Genomic DNA, 22,681 nt, shown 5'->3' on the forward strand with positions numbered 1-22,681 from the left:
TTCTATTACAAATGCCCTGGCAGCCGCTGCTTCGGATCGCATTCGCCGTTGCGACGTATCCGTTTGCTGCGCAATGCCCTGCCGACCTGCCACTCGAAATCGGCGACGAGTTGTATATTATTGAGGAAACTCCGGATGGCAACTGGCTGCGCGGCTATCTCGTAGCCCCGCCTAGTTTGCTTTCAGGACTCACATCTGTCAAGGGCCAAACCCTCGAGGCGCGCGTCTTCAGCGGGATTTTCCCACGGAGTTGTGTCGAGGTTCGCGAGGTCTTGGGCGAGACAGATGATACAAACGAAGAGGAGGATGTCGCCAGCGACGATCATGCTGGCACAGAGCACTTTATCGAGAGTGACTCTGGTAAGAGTGGTTTGGCGGGCAACACCGACAAGACAAGGAAGAGGGATAAGACAGGCACACGGAGCTCCAGAACAGACGACAAGGGGCGCAAGGTTCTGAGGGAGCTCACCAACGGCACTCATGGCCGCCTTTCAATTCCCCTTGTACGGAACCCGGATGCTCCACGCCCAGCGGCGCCTGTGCCGATGCTCAAGATTGGTGACGAGACACCCACCTCCGCTGGAGAACCTCTGATCGACGAGATCGCGAGCTGCCTGCGAGAATGGCATTCTACGAACCTTCATGAGCTCCTCCTCTCCCGGCAATACTCGCGACTGGACGAGCTTTCGCGCCTTGTCACCTCCCTCAACCTAAGCCGACAACAGTTTCTCCATAACGTCTTGACGACTCACGAGTACGAGCGCCTTCGAGAAAAGACGGTTTGGGACCTTGTGCGGGTAAACAAGCTCTGTGGCGGCGAAGTTATTGTTCGCGATCCGAAGGAGCGAGGCCGTGTCTTGACCGGTGATGACTCAGTAGTGGAGACAACAAAGCTGCAGTCCCTGATGAGCCTTCTTGACGAACCTCCTCAGCCAACTGTCGAGCTGACTGCGCTGCACCACGTCCTGGTCGAAATCAAGGGCTTTGCTGGTGCCTCTACCGAAGAGACATCGCTTGCGGTCTACTTAGTATCCAGGGCGCCTGGCGGCTCGCCCGCTCCACTTTCAGAATGCTTCATGATCGAGATCCCTCCCGGAGGCACGCTGGGCACCCTGGCCAAGTCAGGCCAGTTGAAGACACTATTCGCAGATCTTTCTGCTCAAGACATTGGCGATGCGCCATCCGCTGAGTCGGAGTTGTACCTTGTGGTCAAGGTCCGAGCTACGCAGCAAATTATTGGTGGCGGAAAGCCTGAGTCGCGCTCTGGATCCAAATCTCAACCGTCTAAGCAGCAAGACCCTACGAAACCCCCTTCAGCGAGCGGCAACAGGACAATTAGGAGAAGTCTTATGTGGGGCAGCAAAGGTTCAAGAACAGGGTTTTCTCGCGGCGGACAGATGAACAAGATGGACTCGGTGACTGAGCGAGGCGACGTGCGGCCCCCCACGAATGGAGAAAGTCGTGATGGCCAACGGCCACCCAGTACTGCCGGGTCAAGATCACGGAACGGCTCCCTCGACGGTAACCAAGACTCACACTTGATGGCTGAACGAACTGTGGGAATTGGTGTTCTGAGGCTGAACTCGATCATGAAGCAGAGCGACTCGATCGAGCAGGTGCTCAAAGTATGGTCGCCGACGCCAACTTATCTTTCCGACAAGCAAAGCGGCGAAGAGTGGGACACCTTGGTTCGTGAGCTAATGGACAGCAAGTCTGGTCACTATGAGAGGTCCAGGAGGGCGGAGCGCGTACAAGTCCAACTAAAGGCTTTCAACCATCCTGATGCCGATGCACTCATCAAGGCCACGCCGACCCTTCTTGCTGGTGTCTGCAAGACCGCCAAGATTGGCTTCTCAGGAGCACCGACCAAGCCGAGGTCGGACATATATGTGACGCTCGACCAAGCCGCTTTATCGAGACAGAATCTTCTGTCACGTTATGGAGGCAACCCGACGACGATTTCCAGCAACGTGCATGCCAACAATCTTCAACTCACACTCGAAGTGCGCCGAACCTCTGGACAACGAATTGAGAACTGCATATTCGCGTCATCGAATACAGAAGGTGTTTCCACGTGGCGTTCACTTGCTGCTGAGAGGGGGGAAGCATGGCGCCAAACTATCAGGCTCTCGGTGTCCCCTGAAGACGTTTTTACCTCACATATCGTCATGCTCCTCTCCGACTCGCCGGGGTCCCCCTTTGCCGTTGCTTTCATGCCGCTCTGGAACCAAGAGGCCTTCCTCCGGGATGGGTCTCACGCGCTTTTACTGTACAAAATCGACGATTACACAGCGACGGCACAGGCTGGTCCAACTGGAAAGGGTGGTTACCTATCGCTGCAATGGAGCGCTAGGGGTAACGACGAACAAAGCGCCGAAGTTACGGGACCACTGGCAACGCTTCGCGTTGACACTTACCTCTGCAGCACACGGTTCTCGCAGGACCGCATTGTTCTGGGCCTTCTAAAGTGGAAAGAAGCATCAAAGGAAGAGGTCCCATCGCTTCTGAAGCACCTCGTTTTTGTGCCCGAGATTGAAGTTGTGAAGCTCCTGAGTGACGTCCTGGACGCACTCTTCGGCATCTTGGTCGAATACGCTGGGAATGACGAGTTCGAAGACTCAGTCTTCACCGCGCTTGTCAGGGTCCTCGGCATTGTACACGATCGCAGATTCAACCTTGGCCCCCTGGTAGACCAGTACGCCGAGAGCCGCTTCAATTACCCCTTTGCTACACCTTGTCTCGTTCGGTCCTTCACTCGTCTGTTAGAGAAGCCCACGGAGCCCGAAACGTCACGAAAGCTTCGGTCCACTTTCAAGGTCGTCCGCCACATTCTCAAGTTCATTACCCACGCCAGAGGTCAACAGAAAGCCAAAGAGGCCGGAATAGGTATCACGTCCTCAACAACTGGCTTTACTCGCCATCTCCGCACCATCTTCAAGGCCTTGGATGCGATGATGCGCAACAATGCCCCTCTCCTGGTTGGCAGCCAGACTCTGGCAGTGCAGCACTTTCACACTTGGCTTCCCGAGCTCGCTGGACTCCTCACTCCAGAGGAAATCCTGCACATTGCTATCGATTTCATGGACTCTTGTGCTGGCGTCAAGGGGAAGCTTGTGCTGTACAAACTCATCCTGGTCATCAACTACTCCAAGCTCGACATATTCTCCAATCCTGAACAGAAGTCCGCGCTCAGCACGAACACGGTTAGGTGGATTGAACCTCACTGGGGCCACAAGGAGAATGTGACCGACCTCTGGAAAGAACAGGTTCGGCTGTGCTGCTCGATCCTGGCAACTCAGGTCGGTACCTTAGGGCCAGAGATTCCTGACTACATCCCAAAGCTTATCGACTCTTACCTGTCGATCCAAGCTGTGCCTTCGCGGCCACGCAACCGACTCTCCCTCCTCTTCCCAATGTCTTATCCTTTCCCGAGTAAGACTGTTGCCGATGAAATCACCTACGATGAGACTCTCATCGAGCTTTCTGCTATCCTCTCAGCCCTCTGCAACTCTCCTGCCGGCATGCAGCTCGATCTTGGCGAGGCAGACCTCACTGTGCTGCTTGAGAACGCTCTCCGTGTTTTCATGAGCATCCTCAGCGGCCAGGCTTTCCCCTCGACCTGGTTGAGTGTGCATATTTACCACCACAAGTCCATCATGAAAACCCTGCAATACCTCTCGAACATCATGCTGGAGTCGTTCCTTCCTGATCCCGATGACGCAGAGAACTTCAACACGGAGCTGTGGAAGATGTTCTTCACGACACTTTTGAAGCTTGTCGGCAGCCCAGGCCTCGCTCTCGAGACCTTCCCAGAGCAGAAGAGGCGCGCCGTTTGGAAGATTGCTGGGGATGTCCGGGAATCTGGTGCTGAGCTGCTACGCCGTACGTGGGAGGCCATTGGCTGGGACACCAGCATTGAAGAGCGAGCTCGCTACGGCCTCACAAAGATGGGAGGCTATCAAGTTCAGTACGTTCCAACACTCGTTGGCCCCATCGTCGAGCTCTGCCTTAGTGTGCATGAAGGACTTCGGCGGATGGCGGTTGAAGTACTGCAGACCATGATCGTCAGCGAGTGGACCCTAAGCGAGGATCTTTCTGTCGTCCAGACGGAGATGATTGACTGCCTTGATCTATACTTCAAGTCGAAGCCTCTGACGGAGAGCATCCTACAAAAGCTCTTTGTCACTGAGCTTCAGGCACGATTCGACCCATTGTCCGAAATCCCTGACGAACCGCTTTACGCTGCTGTTCGCGAGATGGTCGGCACTGTGGATGAGTTCCTTGAACTTCTTGTGGCTGTACACAGCGGTGACGTCGCCGGCGAAGCGTCTCATATGATTAACCGTCTCCGCCTGATGGAGTTCCTTCGAGACATGCAGAAAGAGGAAATCTTCATCCGCTACGTCCACCAATTGGCTCTCCTTCAGCGCGAGTCTAGGAACCATACCGAGGCTGGGCTGGCGTTGCGCCTCCATGCTGACCTTTACGACTGGGATCCTACACGACAGGTTATTGCACTTCACGACCCCGAATTCCCAACTCAGTCACAGTTTGAGCGCAAGGAGCGAATCTACTTCGACATGATCAAGGACTTTGAGGACGGCGAGGCCTGGAGCAGTGCACTCACTGCATACCAGGAGCTGCGGGTTCAGTACGAGACCAACATTTTCGACTTTTCGAAGCTCGCAAGAACGGAACGCGCGATTGCCAAGATTTACGAGACGATTGCCAAAAGCGACAAACTTGTCCCCAAGTACTTCAAGGTAGTGTACAAAGGGCTCGGGTTCCCGGCTGGCCTGCGCGACAAACAGTACGTGTATGAAGGCTCACCAACCGAACGCGCATCCGCCTTCACCGATCGCATGCAAGAGCAATATCCGTCTGCCCAAATCGTTACCGGCGGCGATGTCGATGACTCGGAGGGCCAGTTCTTGGTCATCTCCGCCATCTCTCCCCATCGTGACCTATCTCACCACGTTTTCCAGCGAGCCCGCGTACCTCAAGTCATCCGGGATTATCTCATCTCTTCCCATCCCCAGAGCTTCTCTGTGTCATCGAGGCGCAACACCACTGGGCCTGTGGCTGAACACTTTGCGGAGAAGGTGGTCTACACAACAGCCGACCCGTTCCCAACAATCTTGCGGCGCAGCGAGGTAGTCGGTGCCTACGAAGTCAAGCTCAGTGCGTGGGAGACGGGACTGGAGCGCATCGTCCGCAAGACGCAGGAAATGACAATCGTCGAGAAGCGGATTGCCGAGGGCGACGACGAAAACGCACAGCTGCTTCTCGATGCTGTTGGTGTCTCGGTGAATCCAAACTCGGAGAACAGTGTTGTGTGCTACCGCCAGCTGCTGCCAGAACCCGAGGATGACGAAGACATTGAGCTCAGTCCACAAGACAACGCCATCCGCATGGCCTTGGTGGATCATGCCATCATGATCAAGAGGTGTCTCGGGACTTTCTCGCGCAGCTCCAACGACATGCTCCGCCGCCGACACGACGAGCTTATGAATTGTACGTATGATCCCGTACCGCGTCTAAGATTTGTATTAACGTGCCATAGACTTTGTCTCAACCTTTGCTCCCGAAATCGCCCATTTCGCGCCTGCTCAGCCGTCTCACGAGGTGACTGCTGCCCCATCCCCGACCTGGCGAGGATCCTCTCCGTCTATCTCGTCACCGCGCCCTCAAAGCGTCACAATGGCGATGGCCAACGGCATTATCACGGAGGAGGCAGCCTCTGTCCAACCTGTCTCGATTCGACAGGGACGAGGAGCCCGTCTCAGCTTCTTAGGTGGCCGAAAGAAGGAGCCAGCCACGCCGACACTGACGAATGGGGACCATTACGGTGCAGGTGAGGTTGACTCGGCAAGTGTGCGTAGCAAGAACTTCGACAAGGACCACAGCAGCAATCGTCGCAGCATATTGCGGAGCAACGATTCCGATGCACCAGTCCTCCCCAGTCTTCCACCCGCAGACACTGGTGATTGGATGACAGACTCGGGTGGCCGTCGCAGCTCAGACCTGCGCACGCTATCGCGTACAGGCACGGGCAGTGGCACAGTAGAGAGGCACGAAGAGCGGTCTCAAGCGAGCGTCAGCAGCGGCGGAAACCAGGCACCAGGGCTGGCCAAGATGGGCAGCGTCCGCAAGAGGTTCAGCATGCTCAAGCTCGGCAAGAAGAGCAGCCGGAGCAACGGGCTCATGGGCGCCGTCGACGAGGAATAGGACTTTCTCGAGACGGTGCGGCGGATGGGGTACATGAATGAGGAGACGGGCGAGTGGCAATACCCGGTGTCGTGACACCACTGTGTTTATTTCTTGATTTGTTTTGTAATTATCCTGTCCCCCCTTTTCGGACTATGATTTCTCCAGCGCCGTCTTCTTTTCCTTCTTTCTTGGGCGTCGCGACCTATATCGAGAGGGCGGAAGAAGATGTGGTGTTCTCGAGGTGATGGAAGGTCGGACTTCCAGGATACCCAGTCGGCTGGGTAATCTCACTCTTGCATTGTCTTTGGGCAAGACGGAGAGTTTGTGTGGATTGGGCTTTGCTGTTCATAGCCGCGGAGTGGCGGTGTTCTGGACATGTACGATCATCCGGGCTGGACTGTGAATACGGCCCCCGTTTCTTCCGCGCCTCGATCGAGAGAGAGAGAGAGAGAGGCATGTGGTCTGCAGCTGTTGTTCGCTTCGAAGATAATACCAATTTGGCTTTTGAAAATGCGTGCTGCCTGTCTGGTGCCTTGAACGTGTGCTACTACTGTGTGCTTATTTCAGGTCAAGGCTGGGCTTGACCTTGACCACAACAGGGGGTATCCTAGGGGGTCCATGACTTAGCCAATCTCACCAAGCAACAGTATTCTCGCTCCCCGAATGCAGTTGATGAGCTGCTCGGCGAGCCGCTCGCTATTCTCCTCCTCCAAGCAAGTGGGTATCGTCAGGTAAGTCGTGTCTCGAACGAAACTAGGGGCGGGCTGCCCAGTGTAGAGCAACCGACGACACTGTTCCCGATTGCTCGGGTTGTCATGGCACATGCAAGCAAATCTCTAAAACTAGCCGCTTCAGTAGAGGACTACACCTGCCAGACAAGGTTGAGTCACTGGGGCGTCCAGCTCTTTCCGATTTTGGATTCGGGCCTTGGGGCCATGAGATCATGACTTAGCCCCGAGCCTGATGTGCACTTGTATAAATTGGCTTGGAGAAGCTCTTCAGCTGACATTATCTCCTTTGGACAATGGAAATCTGCACTCTCTTGTATATCTCAAACCAGATCGCTCAGCAGCAAACATGTCTCACCTCAAGTACTACGCATACGAGGGCGTCGGTGTACGGAACCGAGAGATGTATAAATATAGTCAAGCAGTTCGCGTTGGTGACAGAATCTAATGTTCCGGCCAGGGTGAGTCTCCCAACACATCTCGACAAGAGGGCATCGAGCACGCTGCATCTTCCTCGTTCACGAACTCGCTCTCTGACATGAGGGGCAAGGCGGCTGGCACGATGACGGCACGTTCGAGACAGAAATCAACGCCCAAATTGACTGTGCGTTCGCCAATGTCGAGAAGAACCTCAAGGACGCTGGCGGCAAGGGCTGGTCGCAGGTCTTCCGGGTCGATTCGTACCATGTGCCGCTCGACGACGAGGCGCCGGCTGCCATGATTCGGAATTTGGCCAAGTACATGCCCGATCACCAACCGATCTGGACGTGTGTTGGGGTTCCACGTCTCGGGGAGGAAGCCATGAAAGTGGAAATCGCTGTGGTGGCCCATGATCCGGAGGGGGCCAAGACGGCCTGATGCAGTGTCAAGTCAGTGGTTGAGGCCCTCGTGACAAGAGTCAGGAGCCGAAGGACATGCTTTGAGGGAAATGGAGCCCTCACGAAAATAAGGCTGACATACGAGCTGCAACAAAGACTGTTATTTCTTGAAGCATGTGCTTTTGAGCCTGTACAGTGAGGAGTGAGCAAGGTTTCGTCTGAGGTAGGGCTAGGCACCTTAAGATGCCTAAAATAAAGAATGTATCATCGTTGACGGATGTAAGTGACGATTGAAATGTCGGCAAGCGCGGATGGCTCACGGGCATCCTCGGGCATCCTGGAACCCTCAGGGGCCTTTCCATGTCAAGTCATGCTAAGAAGGAACAACCAGCCACGTGGAGTGGAGCTCGATGCCACGTCGTTGGACAACCCAAGGCAGCGCTACTACCTGCCAAGTCATCTTCACCCACCCTCCAGTCCGCTACCATACCGACCTTGAGCTCTACATGTCTAGCAGGCCACGTGTCTGCCAAGAATACCATCTACCAAGCATCTCGAAAGCTCCAGTATCATCAGTCCCTAGCAAGCCCATTACGACTCAAGCCCTGCCAAACAAAACCCATACGCAACCTCACAGGTGCCAGATAAGCCCTAGCACAGAGACTTCTTCAAGAGTACTTGCGCAATGCAACACATCGTAAAAAAGCACGAGATGCATCACCCCTTCAGGACATGGTGACCTCGCGTCACGAGACTCGAAAGGGAAGTGCCGTCATGTACCGAATCGTCCACAACACATTACGAGGACATCCCCGCAGCGACGCCCGCCAGAAATTGCTGGGCCGCGACTTGTGTTACATCGTGGCCATGTTTGGCTTATGGAAACATTTTAAGCATGTACGCCAACTCAGGCATCGAATCCGGCAAGAAGAAAAATATGATGCCACGGCGAGGGCGAGGGCGAGGGCGAGAGCGAGAGCGAAGACGCTGGGAGACGAAGAACTCCCTCCTCTCGACAACAACAAACACGTGCACAAACGAAGCGTGCGTCATGGTCAACGATGCCGCCTCCCCGGCGTTGCGCTACCATCCAATCCGACATGATCCCAAAGGAGCCGATGCATACCAGGAAATTTCTGTCTTGAGCTTAGTACCGAAAATGATGCCTCTTTCTGCCCAACCACAAAGGGAGAACACGAGATTCTGGACACCAGCCGAGGACTGGGGTGACGTGCTCAGCGTGCGACAGTGGGAATGAAGAATGCTTGTGATAGGGACTACCTTATCTTCTGCGACAGGCAACAGCAGCGCATTACTGGCATTTCCTCTCCCCGTCACGAAGGCCTGGCTGGGTAGGAGACGCCGGCCCCCTCGTATAGGCGAAGAAGCAAATTAGCGCACCGACAACGAGGGACCAAAATAGTTTCGTTGTGGAGTGTACTGGCACTTCGCTCAGCGGTCTAGCCAGCAACTGGAAAGTCTCAGTCTGGGGGCTTCTAGCCGGCAACCGATACGACCTAACCTCAGCCGGGTCCAGTCCGGCGAAGGGCCTCGCCCGTTGGTCGTGCCCTCAGCGTCTTCGGCACGACGTCATGACGCGACTCGACATGTCTCAAGTGTCACGAAAGAAGCTCCCTTGCTTTAGGCTACACTTTAGGGGACCATCAGGCCAGGCCGTCCCTTTTTAAGAAGAGGCACCCGCCCACCCATCTGGTGTGGTTGGGTACCCCGCATTCTTCCTGACGCGCCCAATCCTGGTGTATGTATCGCCAAGCTGTCTCCTCGCCGACCTAGCTCGCCAGCTCACATCTTGACGATCCAAATCCACGCCACTTACACAACGGAGACCCGATTTTAGTCCGGCCAAGATGCAACCAGCAAACGTGGCAATCACGGCGCACTGCCTCTGCAGAAAACACACATTTACTGCTTCGGTACCTACATCAACCTTGCCTCTGGAAGCGACCGTCGACCACAGCGATGGCGCGCGATACTTGACTGGCGGTCTGTTCCTCGCCACGGCGCCGTGGCCGACGCCCGAGGAGAACGTCTCTGTCTTGAAAGCATACGCCGTCTCCAAGACCGTCGAGACCTTTTCGTGTGCCACATGTTCGTCGCAAATGTTTCAGCGAGAAAATGGCCAGTTGAGAGTCATCACCGGTGTTCTCGGAAAGAACAAGGGACTCGTGCGCTACAGCAAGCACAAGGGCATGGAAGGCACGAAAGACGGAGGGGCCGCGCCGTGGTTCGGCCAAACCACAGCATCCGAGCAAGCAACAAGCAAGGCATGCGCCGAGTCCAGCGAAACGGAACTGCGATGCCACTGCGGCGGCGTACACCTCGTACTTCACGGCGCGCGTGCCGAAGACGCGGAAGCGTGGCGCGCGATTGTCGATCCCGAGTCGAAGCGGTACCTGGCGACGCTCGACGCTTGCGACTCGTGTCGCACGACGGTGGGCTCCGACATTGTCTGCTGGGCTTTCGCACCGATTGCGCGCGTCAAGTTTGCCGGCGAGTGGTTCGGGTTTCCGACCAACGTAGCTGACCTCAAGGCCGCTGTCCTGCGAGGCGTGGCGGGGCTCGGCACCATGAAAGTGTATGGCAGCTCGCAGGGCGTCGAGCGCTTCTTCTGCGGGCGATGTGCCGCCTCTGTTTTCTACACGAGCAGCACGCGGCCGAAGCAGGTGGATATCACCGTCGGACTCTTGAGGCAGCCCGGCGGCGCACGAGCGGATGGTGCGCTGAGCTGGGCGCTGGGCAGGGCGGATTATCTCGAGGATGTCAAGGGCGGCTGGCGTGAGACTGTGATCAACGAATTTGTCGAAGGCAGCGAGCGGTGGAGGTTGGACAAGGGCGTCGCGGAGGATTTCCTAAGGGCCCGAGGCGATGATTGAATTTGTGGCATTTAATCTTGGCCTCCATTGTGGTCTCCATTCGGGAAGCGAATTTGACTCTTGTACTTTTACCATCTTTATGTACTTGTACATGGAAGGGAAGCATGCACGGGCGGGTATCAAGGGGGTTTACTGTATCTATCTCATGAGCGCAACGCCGAGGCGACGCCGATCAAGCCGGCAAAAGGCCACTTCACAGCCAGCCTGTCCACGAGACCCTTTTTCGCGCGTTCCTTTTCAATGTCGACACGCACCTTGTCGTAGACGGTGGGCAGCGTCGTTGCGTGGTACTTGAGGCGCAGCTCGTCGTACCAGGCGCGGCCGTAGATGGCCCAAAAGTCGTCCTCGTCGTAGTAGGCGTGCGAGTACAGCACCTTGCGGCCGCCGAGGGCACGGACCTTGGCCTCGAGGTCGCGGTTCGTCCGTACAAAGGCCTCGAGGTCGTGGGGCCCGCGGCCCCACACGCCGACGTTGAGCGACGGCGCGCCGGGCGGGTCGGTGGCCGGGTGGAAGGTGGGCGTCGCGATGGCGGGCAGCGGACACAGCCACAGAGGCCAGACGGGGTTCGTGGCGACGAGGTGGTCGACGAGCGCGGGGGCCGCGGCGTAGGGCACGGCGAGGTCGTGGACGAGGTAGCGGAAGGTCATGCGGCTGCCGCCGCCGAGGCCGGCGCGGTAGAGGTTGCGCGTGCGCATCAGCGGGTTCAGCAGGCGGCGCGTCAGCGGCGTAAAGGGCACGAGGGGCCGGAAGTAGGCAAAGGCCAGGGCGCCGGTCCAGAAGCCGCCGCGGTCGTAGCGGAAGAGGTAGTCGCGCAGCGGCAGGTAGTCGGCGGGCGGCGGGGCCTGGCCCTTGCGCAGGGCGGCGAGGGCGGCGGCGCGGTCGCGGGCGTGCAGGTAGAACCAGGGGTCGCGGGCGTGGGAGAAGGTGCGCAGCGTGACGTCGATGGGGATGGAGCGCGACATGGTGCCGGTGATGACGAGGCCCTGGGTCGCGCTGAAGAGGATGCCCTCGACAAAGTCGTTGGCGGCGACGTGCGTCGCTGCCTCGACGGCGGCGCAGGTGGCCTCGACGGTGGTGTGCAGGCTGTACTCGACGCGGACGTAGGACTCGGCGTCGAGGAGGCGCAGGTCGAGGCGCGTCACGATGCCGAGGGTGCCGAGGGCGCCGGGGGCGGCGGCGAAGAGGTCGGCGTTCTGGGTGGGCGAGGCCTCGATGATGTCCCCGTTGGCAAGGACCATCTCGACGCAGGTGACGGCGGCGTCAAAGGCGCCGTGGCGGAAAGACGACGACTCGCCTGCCGAGCCGGCAAAGGCGCCGCCGGCGGTAATGCCGGGGAACTCCATGACGACGGGGGGCACGAGGTTGTGGGGCAGGACGGCATCCAGCAGGCCGTCCATGGCGACATTGGGTTCGACCGAGACGGTCTTTGCGGCCTTGTCCACATGAAGGACATGGTTGAGGGCGGATATGTCGACGACGGGCTGGCCGTGGGCGGGGCGTGTTGAGTTTGTGGAACCGTGGTGGATGCGGAAGGGCTGGCGGCGAGCGTGGAAGGTCTTGACGGCGGCGGCGATGCTCTGGACGGTTGCCGCGTGTGAAGCTGCCGTCTTTGCGTCCATTCTTTGATGCTGCTGGGGTCTATGAGATGATGAGGCGTGAGATGAGTTTTGCCAAGTCTGATGAGGTCGAAACGATGTAGTCAGCCGGAGGGCTCGGATCTCGGATGGTGTCTCGATCTTGATGTGGTTGGTGGTGAGACATGAGGTGACGTTGACGTGGGGCCAGGTGTCGCCAGGTGGGGTCAATGTACCTTGAAGTGCAAGCAGCAGGACCAGGCATGATCATGATGCCGCCCTTTGGATTGACTTTGGATTGAACGGCCCTTTGGTGGGATGAGAGATAGTGGTCTTGATGTTCGTACTTTCGTTGTGGGTCGATGGATCTTGGCTAAATGAACTTGGCTTTGATGAACTTGGCACTTCGCAAAGTGTACCTGCGGAACAGGCCATGGCCTCATCTACGGCATTGCAGAAACAGGCAGCTAGGACAGACAGAGCAGTTGGTGGAGGACGGGAGACGGGAGACAGGAGGCCAGGATATCGTCCTCATGGCGAGGCAAGAGGAGAGTGTTTCGTGCCCATGGCGACAGGCGAATGTCGGGGCCAAGAGGCAAGGACTGGTGGCTGCCATCGGTCTCGATGTGCCGAGTCGAGATGGCCATGGCAAACGATCTGCGCCTCTTCGGTTCCAATGAAGCCTGTCGGTCGTCGAACGAGGATTCTTTCGAAGTCCTTCAAAGTCTTGTCAAGGAGTCAGTCGGTCCTGTCGAAAGGAGGATGGAAATGCGGAAAGGCTGCCTTATCGTTGACAGAGACCGAGACGCCAGGACATATGTGGGGCAGAAGCTGCAGTCACCATTGGTACAGGCGATGACGAATCAAGAACCCGTATTCGTGGGTTAGGGTTGGTTCAGTCTGACGAGCCTCGACCGTCCGAAGGAAGACCATTCCCCAACTCCCTTCACTCCACCATCTTTCGCTCTCTCAACCCGCGACCCTACCAGTTCGTGATACAGTGCACGCCGCATATTCGCACTTATATGTTCCCTTCATGCTCTATAAATGGATCTCGATGACTTTGTTTCTTCACACGAAGGGACATGGCGTGCATGGATTGCTCGAATCTGATGCTTGCCTCTGTATCCGCTTGCCTCTGTATCATCTAGCAAAGTTCAAGCCTGCGTCTTCCCTTTATCGTTCATGTCCATCTCGTACTTGTGTGTATTCATTGGCATCAGGACCACCCATGATCCCGATATTTTGACCTACTCTCCATCCCTGTGACACCATGGCCAATACCAGCCCTCAATTCAAACAGGAGATTCAGCAGGTGGTCCCTTCAAGAAGTACCCCTATCTTCGAGTCAGTCCACTCACATCCCCTCAGATGATGTACATTGCCGGCGAGACCCAGGACACCTCCGACGAGACGACAACCCTCATTGAGAGCATCATTCACGGCCAAGTCGTCCACATGGTCCGTCTCTCCTACAACCTTCCCCACGGCTAACCCCAGCTGCTCACTCTACCCAGCTCACCACAGCCAACGACCTCGCCTTGCGCCGCGGCGCCCGCCTCTTCACCGTCGCAGACCTCATCTTCCAGTTCCGCCACGACACGCCCCGCGTCGACCGCCTGCGCACCTTTCTCACCTGGAAAGCCATCCGCAAAACCGTCAAGGATGCCGACGACAAGGACGCCCTCGCCGCCGCCGACGACGAGCCCGACGTCGACGACACCGCCGGCGCCTCCGCCATCAAGGCCATCCCCGCCGTCCACCTGCCCTGGGACCTCGCCTCCTTCTTCGCCGAGCAGCCGCCCGACTCGGACGATGCCGCGACGGCCACGGCCGCCGACGCCCTGACGAGCGGCGCCTCGCTCGAGAAGCTGCGCCGCGACGACGAGCGCACGCGCAACATGACCGTCGACGAGTACGCCACCTGGTCCGAGTACCGCCACGCCTCCTTCACCTGGCGCAAGATCAAGCGCTTCCGCGCCTGGGCCGGCCTCGGCGTCATCGCCGACCACCGCGCCGGCGACGACGTCCTCGACGTCCTCGGCTTCGTCACCTCCGAGATGGTCAAGCGCCTGACGGCCGAGGCCATGGCCGTGCAGGCCCGCGAGGGCCTCGGCGTTCGTGTCGTCGCCGTGGCGGCGGCGGCGCGCGAGAAGGCGACGGCTGAGGGGCTGTTTGGCGGTGCCCGCGGGGAGAGGGAGGCTGTTGCGGCGCGGCATGTGCGCGTTGCGTTTCAGAGGTTGCAGTGCGTGCCGAAGAAGAGGAGGGCGCTGCTTGTTGGGACGAGGCTTCCGAGGAGGGAGGAGCTGCAGCTGGTGAGATGGCTTTCTGCTGATAGGGCTGGCGTCTGGCTAACGTGAGGGCAGATTTGAGCACATATGCACGACTCGTACGATACCCCTTTTTTCTTGCTGCCTTTCCCCTTCAATCTGCTTTCCTTGTGGTTTTGACACGTAGAAAAAAATGGCTGAAATCAAAAATTGGTGTCGCAGAGATCTTGAATCAAACACGTAGAGCGAGCTCTAAATGAGGAGCACGGTCAAAATTCCCAATAGGAGATGCACAGTGCACCTCTGGTGCCATTGCCCGAATTGATCTTTTCATAATGAGGGAAGAAACAAGCACATCTCGAGCAGAGTCGTAATGAAGCCACTCTATACAAAAATACACAAATTCATCTTAACAAGCAATAAATCGGGCCATCGTGGGAGAAGCTGGTGCTGTGCAGGCAGCATCATTTCCCTGCGACTCCACTGTTCATGCTAATCTGCGCCCCAGAGTGATCAAAAAAAGTGTCATTCATACAGTCGTAAAGTTCCAGCACACTCCGTCCAACGCCGGCCACAACGAACCCCTCACTGCTCCTCCCCGTTGCCGTCATCGATGCCCTCCCTGAGAATCTCAATCTGCTTCTGGATCTCGACCCAGAGCACCAACTTGTCGAGCCCGTCGCCCGCGTCATCACTCACCACGATCCACGCATCAGCCGATGCCCCCGCTCGTCCGCCTCTCGCCGGCCCCGCTGCCCCTCCGCGCCAGCGCCAGCAGCGCCGCGACAAACGCCTCCTGGATGTACGCAAAGCTGAACTTGTCCGTGATCTCGGCAATGGCGCGGCACAGGCGGTCCGGGAACTCAATCTCCTTGTTGCTCTTGAGCTTGGCCTGCCAGAAGCGGCAGTAGGCTTCACGCTGGTCGACGTTGGGGTCCGGGAAAAGGTACTTCCTGTCGAAGCGGGAGGGGCGTTTCTGCGTCTTGTCAGTCGGGGGTCTTTACCTACGAAAAGGGAATCACGAAAGTGGGGGGATACTCACAGCAATGCCCGGGTCGAGGCGGTCGAGGTGGTTCGTGCTGGCAATGATAAAGATGCCGTCGTTGGACTTGAGCCCATCGACCTCGTTCAGGAAGTAGCTGCGCACGTCGTCGGTGATGATGGTGTCAATGTCCTCGAGGACGAGGTAGCAGGGCGCAAATTCGCGGGCCTTGTTGAAGATCTGCGAGATGGCGGCCGACGGCCCGCTCCACGAGTCGAGGCTGCGGACGTAGAGGGTCGGGACGTAGGGGTACAGGGACTGCAGCATGCGCATCGTGGCCTTGATGGTGATGGTCTTGCCGTTGCCGGGCGGGCCGTGGTAGATGATGCCGCGCTTCCAGGGGACGCGCAGCTTCTCGTACGTGTCGTGGCTGTTGAAGAAGGAGAGGTGGTCGTTGATGAGGGCCTCTTTCATGCTCTCGTCGAGAATGACGTTTTCCCACTTGGCCGACTGCACGCTGTCCCACAGCTCGGCGGACCTCTGCCACCAGCCGCCGTCGTAGACGAGGATCTCGTTGCGCACCTCGGAGCACCAGGCGCTGACGGTCCTGACGAGGGCATCGGCGTTGTGACGCTGGGGCGTCAGGATGTACCAGTTTCGAGAGGCGCCCCATGGGTCGGTGCCGTCACGACCGTCGACGAAGTAGATGATAAATTCATGGCCCTCCCATTTGTAAAGGAAGCGGCCGTACAGCATTTGTTCGGCGATGAAGCCGACCGAGCCATTCAACCGGCGAAAGGGGGGCACATAAAATGTCCATTCGAGCGAATCGGGCAGGGAGCTGTTGTCCTCAAGTGGGATGACTGATGCGTTGCCCTGGGCAGCGAACGAAAGGAGGTCAAAGGCATCGCCTGTGAGCATGGACGCGGGCACCACCGTGACCGAAAGGTTGGGGTACTCATCAGACAGCGAGCGGGTGATGAGGGCATCCGTGTTGATACGTGTGCCCATCGAATGGTCAAAATACTGCCTGGTGGCGGGATCACTGTGCTTCTCAGATCGTGGAGCCGGCGTCGGCGCCGGCGGCGGGACTGGGGAGCTCGACGTGCTCGCCTGGGACGGGCTGGCATATTTCAAAGCGCCGCAGAGAGTCGGTCGCACGGCAGCATCGCCGCCTGTGGCGTGGAGACGCTCAAAGTGTTTCCGCAGCTGGACAATGTTGGCTGGCAGTGGTCCATTGAAGGATCCGTTGAGGGGACCGTTGGCAATTGGATCCATGACGGGCCACGGAGCACGGACTCGGCAGATTGGAGATGCGAATGATCAGTTGGTCAATTGATGATGAAGCTCAAAGATGCACGGTCTAATGGCGGGAAGATGATGTGAGAGATGAAGATGGAAGGATTTATGGAGAGGACAAATGCTGGTGCCTGATGGAAGGACGAGGCGAGGGCGGCAAGGGGAGGGGGGAAGGGGGTTGGTCGTGTCTGAGGTCGACGTGAGCCGACTGCGCCGCCGAGAGGCACAGCTGTGGCTCAGGCTCCCGCGGGACATTTGCGCTGATCGGCGGGAAGTACGGCTACGGTGCTCTGAAACGGCGATTCGGAAGAAGGCCTCATGTGACGACGAAGGGAGACATACACTGAAATGTTCGACATTCTGACTGGTGAATTTTTTTTTTTGGACGTGTCATTTGTCTGGAGATGCCTGAAGCTTTGGGAATGTCGACACGCAGCTTGACCATGCCCTTGGCCATACCCTGGGTTCAACAAGGGCCTCGCAGAAGGTGCGAAACGGCAACGTTCAAAGTCGAGAGAGCCTAGGGGGAATAGTCTGCGATGGCATCAGGGTATCAGATACGTCTGCCACATTGATTAGCACTACATGCGCAAATCGGTTCCCGAAGTAGATATCCTTCGCGATGTATAGCTTCATACATACTGTCTCATCGGGTTTGTTTTGATAGCGGTCATTTCCCTTGGAGAACTGCCCATGCAGAAGCTTTCATGTCGTTCTTACTTTCCATCCTAATTCAAAGTGATTACTCCTGCTCTCAGAATCAATTGCGGGAGGAGTATAACGCGATGGTCATGCCAAAGCTACGTGGCAAATGTATTATATGACTTCCCGGAACAATGAAACAGTAGGCTTCATTCTGAACTCTTGTTTTTCGTTGACAAGCAGGATATACTTCCCTTTGAATGATAATGAGCATATTGCGTTTATGACCCAGTGACTCGGTTGCTTCATGAACCATTGTCAACAGTAAATCATCATGGAGCGCCCCACGACGAGTAGAACAACATTCACCTCTAGGGCACAGTCAGTAAATTCGTGCTCCCTCTTTCATTCACTGCCCTCCAGTCCAGTCTCATAGTCTATAAATCAAGCCCCCAAACCTGATCTTTAGGAAACCTGCAATCCTGACCGACTCACAATATCATCAACTCGCAAAACGTAAAACATACCCACCATGGCTTCCATCACTGGCCTGGATATATCGGGCAATGCCCTCGTGGCCTTTTGGTAAGCTGACCTGCTGTACTTGAGGGTTTCTTTTGTCCAAGTATGCTGACAACGCAGCCTCTGGGACATGCTTGAGCGCAACCTTGCATCAGCTTACGCCTGGCGCTGCCAGCCTTTTGAGCTTGCCGAGAATCCCACATTTGCCCCTTCGGACGTGAGCATTGTGATCGCAACCATCCAGCCGGATGATTCTTTCACCCGTGCACTGCGTCTCTGGCTCGAAAACAAGCCCAAAGAAATCATCATCGTCACCATCACTCGCGACTTGGAGGCTGTCAAGGAGCTCGTATCTGATCTCGAGCACGGACAGGACACCATCCAAGTCTTGGCCATCAACCACGCGAACCAACGCCAGCAGCAAATCCATGGCATCAAGATGACCACTGGTAAAATCATCCTCCTGGCCGACGACGATACATTCTGCACCAACTCGAAAGTTGTGCCTTGGCTTCTTGCTCCTCTCGAAAATCCCCGCATTGGAGCTGTGGGAGGCAAACAGCTTGCCGACATTCCGCTCGAACGTCGCAATGCCGCCATCTCGACGCCTTGGGAGGCCATCTCCGTCTTTGGCCTCGACACCTTCCACAACACGTCCGCCGCCCGGTTCGGCGCCGACGAGGACACCTGGGTGCTCGTCGGCCGCGCTCAAGCTATCCGCGGCGATATCCTTCGCGACCCCGCCTTCCTTCACGGCTTCATCAACGAGACCTGGCGCGGCGTGCCCATCCGCACAGGCAACGACGCCTTCATCACTCGCTGGGTGGTTGCGCAGGGCTGGAAGATGGCGTACCAGGTTGCTGACGGCGCTGAGGTGCACACGATCCCGCTGGTTGACCGCACCGTCATGCGCCAGCGTGCTCGCTGGCTGCGCAACTCGCACATGTTCTTCTCGTCGGCTCTCCTCTGGGCCCCTGGCTTTTTCGAGATGCGCCGCGAGACTCCTTACAAGGCTAGGAAGATGCTGGAGCGGGTGTTTCGCCCTTTGATCACTCTGGTGCATTTCGGAGTTTGGCTTCGAGCTTGCAAGATGCATCCTCACCTCTGGTAAGTGACCCTAACTGATGGAGCGAGGTGAACTTGGTGGAGCGCCAAGGCTAACGGTAACAGGCTTGTCATCACGGCATGGTATGCCTTCCTCTATTACCAGCCGTACCGCAACTTTGCCGTGAAATATCCCTGGATGAAGCGCCATGTCTGGGCTTTGTTCCTCATGGACACGGTGGGTAGCCTGTTGGTCGAGCTTTATGCATGGCTCACCATCAGCAATGATACTTGGATGACCAGGGAGGATAGTGCTTGAAGGTAGCACGGCTCCATAGGTCACGGTTGTGAGCCTCAGAGGGGCGCCCAAAGCAAGATGAAAGACGCAGAACTATCCATGAAAGGCGATTCAGAGCAGGCGCGACAAGGAAAAGCGCTTTAGACAGCAGACATTGATAGCCGCCATGGTAGAAAATCTCCGCGTCGATGAAACACTTGTTGACCATGATTTGCAGTGATTGTAGATTGATATCGAGGTCCCTTGAGCGACAAGGCATTGCGCAAGGTCCATGATGTGACGTCACGGCCAAGCACTGTCCCGGCCGTGTTTCTTACGCGGCCTCGGAGCAAAGGTCCACAGGCGACAGCAGCGAGCCATCACCGATCTCTGCTTCTCTCGAATCTACTGGCTAGAGACTAATCTCACGTCCAGGATTTCCCAAGGGCGTGAGGCTATTATATGGAGATATGACCTCAGCCGTCAGGCACTACGGCATGGCACCGTCATAGCTCAACCCCAGGGACCTCGACTCCGAGATGCTACTTGGGCTTGCTGGGGTATTTGATGATTCGGTCTCACCCTTTACACAGCATATTCTTTGATCACCATACCCATCATTCCATTCCTGCAAGACACTAGTCAAGGTTCAAAATGTCAAACTTCAACAACACGGCCGCTCCCGTCCCCGGCGCCACCGGCTACGACGACCCCGCCGGCACCCACGGACCCCACCACTCCCGCATCGGCAACGCCATCGATCCCCGCGTCGACTCGGACCGCGACGGTCGCGCCGCCACCAACGCTTCCGTCCCCGCGACCGGCCACGAGGACCAGATCCCGCGATACGAGAACCAGCCTGTTGGCAACCGTGGCGTGACGGGCTACAATGACCCCACTGGCACTCATGGACCCCATGCCACGAGGGCGGGCAACGTCGCGGATCCCCGCATCGACTCTGATCGCGACGGTCGCGCGACAGCCAACACATTTATTCCTGCGACGGGAGTCAGGGGCCAGAACACACAGGGTGTATCGAGCGGGACCACGACGACGCATGGGCCGGGCGGCATCAGTCATGGTCCGACGAGCGCTGCCGCTGGCACCACGGCGGGAACCGATACCGGCACACACGCTACGGTCGACGACGGCCATAAGAAGGGGGGTCTCAAAGAGGGCGTCAAGGGTGTGATTGCCCAAGGCCACGTCAGTACATCCCCAGCGTTGAACAGTATATAGCAAGCCACTGACAGGAATCGGCAGGGCATGGGTGAATCGGTCCGCGGCCACTTCAACGCCGGTGTCGATGGACTGCTTGGTGACAAGGAGGGCCAACGCAAGGATGCTGCCGTTGCGGCTGGCGGCGAGCGCGAGTTTGCGCGTAAAGATTTCGAGCACAAGGGGACGATGGATAAGTCGCTAGGACCGGGACCGAACCACTGAGTGCGTGTGCTATTGATGTGTAGCAAATTCTCTTGATATCCAATTTCTTCATCTCCATGCTCTCCAAAGATATGCCATGTACAAGCAATGTACAGATGGTGTGTCGGTATGTTACAAAGACAAGGTGTGCACAGGACCAGGGCACAATTCATCGACCCCAATCCCACCAGCCCAATATCCATCCCCGGCACGCAGCACACGCGACGAGTGCTTCAACCAGCGACAGCTCCATGCCGGACTCCACCTCCAGCTGCCCCTCGACCTCAGAAGCCAGCTTCCTTCCCGTGTCTCCGTCTCGCCACACCAGGTTACCCCCTTGCTTTTCCACGGTGAAGAGGATTCGACGGCGCCACTCCTCGTCGGGCTTGTATCCCCATCTTGTCATTTTCGCCCTCGCAGCCTCGAGCGCCGCCTGTGGCTGCGACGTGACATGCCAAAATCGACACGCGCCGGAGCGCGCCACGTCCGCCAGCTCAATGTGGCCCGGCAGCGTGCCGGCTTTGCAGCCTCTGATCTCGGGGTTGTGCCGCACAGGGGTAAAACGGTGCAGGGCGTTGACGTTGGTTGCCTCGTAGAGCGTGAGATCGTGATCATAGTCTGGGGCTGAGGCTGAGGCCGAGACAACGCGGCGGAGGCGAGATGAGGATGCAGCGGAAGACGTCCATGCAGCTACAGAAGGGCGAGGTGGACTTGAAGGCCCGCCGATAGAGATGCGGCGGCTCTCGGAGGGAGTGAGGCGGCGAAGGCTGAGCTTGAATGGTTTGCCGAGGCTGGAGATGACCTGGCTGAGCTGGAAACGGGGGGCCGCGGGTTCGTGACCGAGGCCGTGCTTGGAGGAGACGAAAGGGGGGTGAAAGGCGTATATGCGGGCTTCAGGATCGCAGCGACGGTAGGAAGGCGGGAGAGTCAAGTCGACTGGCGGTTCCTTGCACAGCGACTCAGTTTCGGCATCGGAAACCGCGGAGAGCAGAGAGTCAACGCGCGACCTGCTCCGGAAGAGGTCTGGCGGTGCTGGACCAGTGATGGCGGGCACGAGCTCGGTGGTGCGATGGTCTGCGTAGGTGGGTAGGGTTTCGGAAGCCTCTGACGTGTCCATGGTAAGGATGTACGATTATTTGAGAGTTACTGGTGGGCCTTTTCGTTGCTTATTCGTTCATCAGGTACTTTTGGCGGGATCATCGCCAATGTGACGGCCAAGTTGGTTGCACAGAGATCGCGAGATTGGCTTGTACACAGCCTGCCTAGAAACCATGGCGAGATATTTGCACACTGTCAGTTCAGTAGCTTGGCATGTACCTGTGCCAAGTAACGAAACAGGTCGTGACGTGCATCTGGATCGAAAGTAGAGGCTCGGGCCGAAGATGCGAGTCAACGATCCGAGTTTGAGGGTCGGACAATGCCAGCCGCTGCCTTCGATGAGGCTCAATCAGAGTATAAGCTTTCAAAGAAGTATGAAACGTGTAGATACTGTCCGACAATCGGATTATATGATCTTCGTTAGATTCCTGGGTTAAAGCCAAGTGATGACGATGATCTGGGACAGTTGACGGCGGGGTAGCGGGGTAGCTCGGTTTACGGCATATAGATCCTGTACCGCTTTACTGTATATACTGCTTTTAAGGACATCCCCTCTCAAGTGCATTCCTCTCGTCAACGCCCGCAGCAGCATCCTCCTCTTGCTTTTCCATCATCCATCCCATTATTGCTCGGGACGATCCGCGTGACGTGACAGCAATGAAGCTGAAACTGAACTCTGAGTCGACTGCATCTCCATGCGCCATCCGACCTGCCCAGGCCTTGCCACTTGACGCATTCGCAGACACAGCCGAAGAGTCCACTTGTCTCGTACGACACACCTTCTCTGACCATGCCCATCACGGCGAGCATTGGCGAATATCTCGGCACCAAAAGGACAGCATCATGCCAGGTGCAACATGATCGACGGCGAAGCGTCTGACTCGATTTATTAAGCCTCTCT

At 57.2% G+C, this 22,681-nt stretch overlaps 9 protein-coding genes across 9 annotated transcripts; 6 read left to right on the forward strand and 3 right to left on the reverse strand.

Moving 5' to 3' along the window:
- Nucleotides 1-11: 11 nt before the first annotated feature.
- VDAG_07122 (uncharacterized protein) lies at nucleotides 12-6,228 on the forward strand (the record flags this gene model as incomplete). Its single annotated transcript, XM_009656027.1, has 2 exons — nucleotides 12-5,514; nucleotides 5,564-6,228. 2 exons carry the CDS (start codon nucleotides 12-14, stop codon nucleotides 6,226-6,228), a joined length of 6,168 nt encoding a protein of 2,055 aa, XP_009654322.1.
- A 1,059-nt stretch (nucleotides 6,229-7,287) lies between these two features.
- VDAG_07123 (endoribonuclease L-psp family protein) lies at nucleotides 7,288-7,796 on the forward strand (the record flags this gene model as incomplete). The annotated part of the gene is made up of 2 exons (XM_009656028.1): nucleotides 7,288-7,326; nucleotides 7,482-7,796. The coding sequence occupies 2 exons, from the start codon at nucleotides 7,288-7,290 to the stop codon at nucleotides 7,794-7,796; spliced, it is 354 nt and encodes a 117-aa protein (XP_009654323.1).
- A 1,828-nt stretch (nucleotides 7,797-9,624) lies between these two features.
- On the forward strand, nucleotides 9,625-10,650 carry VDAG_07124 (DUF636 domain-containing protein; the record flags this gene model as incomplete). Its single annotated transcript, XM_009656029.1, has 1 exon — nucleotides 9,625-10,650. One exon carries the CDS (start codon nucleotides 9,625-9,627, stop codon nucleotides 10,648-10,650), a length of 1,026 nt encoding a protein of 341 aa, XP_009654324.1.
- A 143-nt stretch (nucleotides 10,651-10,793) lies between these two features.
- Nucleotides 10,794-12,693, reverse strand: VDAG_07125 (FAD binding domain-containing protein; the record flags this gene model as incomplete). Its single annotated transcript, XM_009656030.1, has 2 exons — nucleotides 12,461-12,693; nucleotides 10,794-12,386 (listed from the first exon to the last, which is right to left on the reverse strand). The coding sequence occupies exon 2, from the start codon at nucleotides 12,267-12,269 to the stop codon at nucleotides 10,794-10,796; it is 1,476 nt and encodes a 491-aa protein (XP_009654325.1). The 5' UTR covers nucleotides 12,270-12,386; nucleotides 12,461-12,693.
- Nucleotides 12,694-13,497: 804 nt separating this feature from the next.
- On the forward strand, nucleotides 13,498-14,584 carry VDAG_07126 (spt3; the record flags this gene model as incomplete). The annotated part of the gene is made up of 3 exons (XM_009656031.1): nucleotides 13,498-13,539; nucleotides 13,596-13,685; nucleotides 13,742-14,584. 3 exons carry the CDS (start codon nucleotides 13,498-13,500, stop codon nucleotides 14,582-14,584), a joined length of 975 nt encoding a protein of 324 aa, XP_009654326.1.
- Nucleotides 14,585-15,119: 535 nt separating this feature from the next.
- On the reverse strand, nucleotides 15,120-16,754 carry VDAG_07127 (AAA ATPase central domain-containing protein; the record flags this gene model as incomplete). Its single annotated transcript, XM_009656032.1, has 2 exons — nucleotides 15,120-15,470; nucleotides 15,537-16,754. The coding sequence occupies 2 exons, from the start codon at nucleotides 16,752-16,754 to the stop codon at nucleotides 15,207-15,209; spliced, it is 1,482 nt and encodes a 493-aa protein (XP_009654327.1). The 3' UTR covers nucleotides 15,120-15,206.
- Nucleotides 16,755-17,949: 1,195 nt separating this feature from the next.
- On the forward strand, nucleotides 17,950-19,302 carry VDAG_07128 (polysaccharide synthase; the record flags this gene model as incomplete). Its single annotated transcript, XM_009656033.1, has 3 exons — nucleotides 17,950-18,002; nucleotides 18,060-19,046; nucleotides 19,110-19,302. 3 exons carry the CDS (start codon nucleotides 17,950-17,952, stop codon nucleotides 19,300-19,302), a joined length of 1,233 nt encoding a protein of 410 aa, XP_009654328.1.
- Nucleotides 19,303-19,914: 612 nt separating this feature from the next.
- On the forward strand, nucleotides 19,915-20,703 carry VDAG_07129 (uncharacterized protein; the record flags this gene model as incomplete). Its single annotated transcript, XM_009656034.1, has 2 exons — nucleotides 19,915-20,466; nucleotides 20,524-20,703. 2 exons carry the CDS (start codon nucleotides 19,915-19,917, stop codon nucleotides 20,701-20,703), a joined length of 732 nt encoding a protein of 243 aa, XP_009654329.1.
- A 148-nt stretch (nucleotides 20,704-20,851) lies between these two features.
- On the reverse strand, nucleotides 20,852-21,799 carry VDAG_07130 (uncharacterized protein; the record flags this gene model as incomplete). The annotated part of the gene is made up of 1 exon (XM_009656035.1): nucleotides 20,852-21,799. The coding sequence occupies one exon, from the start codon at nucleotides 21,797-21,799 to the stop codon at nucleotides 20,852-20,854; it is 948 nt and encodes a 315-aa protein (XP_009654330.1).
- Between the last annotated feature and the right edge of the window lie 882 nt (nucleotides 21,800-22,681).

This window comes from Verticillium dahliae, genomic scaffold (assembly GCF_000150675.1).
Source record: "Verticillium dahliae VdLs.17 supercont1.15 genomic scaffold, whole genome shotgun sequence".
NCBI classification, from domain to species: Eukaryota; Fungi; Ascomycota; class Sordariomycetes; order Glomerellales; family Plectosphaerellaceae; genus Verticillium; species Verticillium dahliae.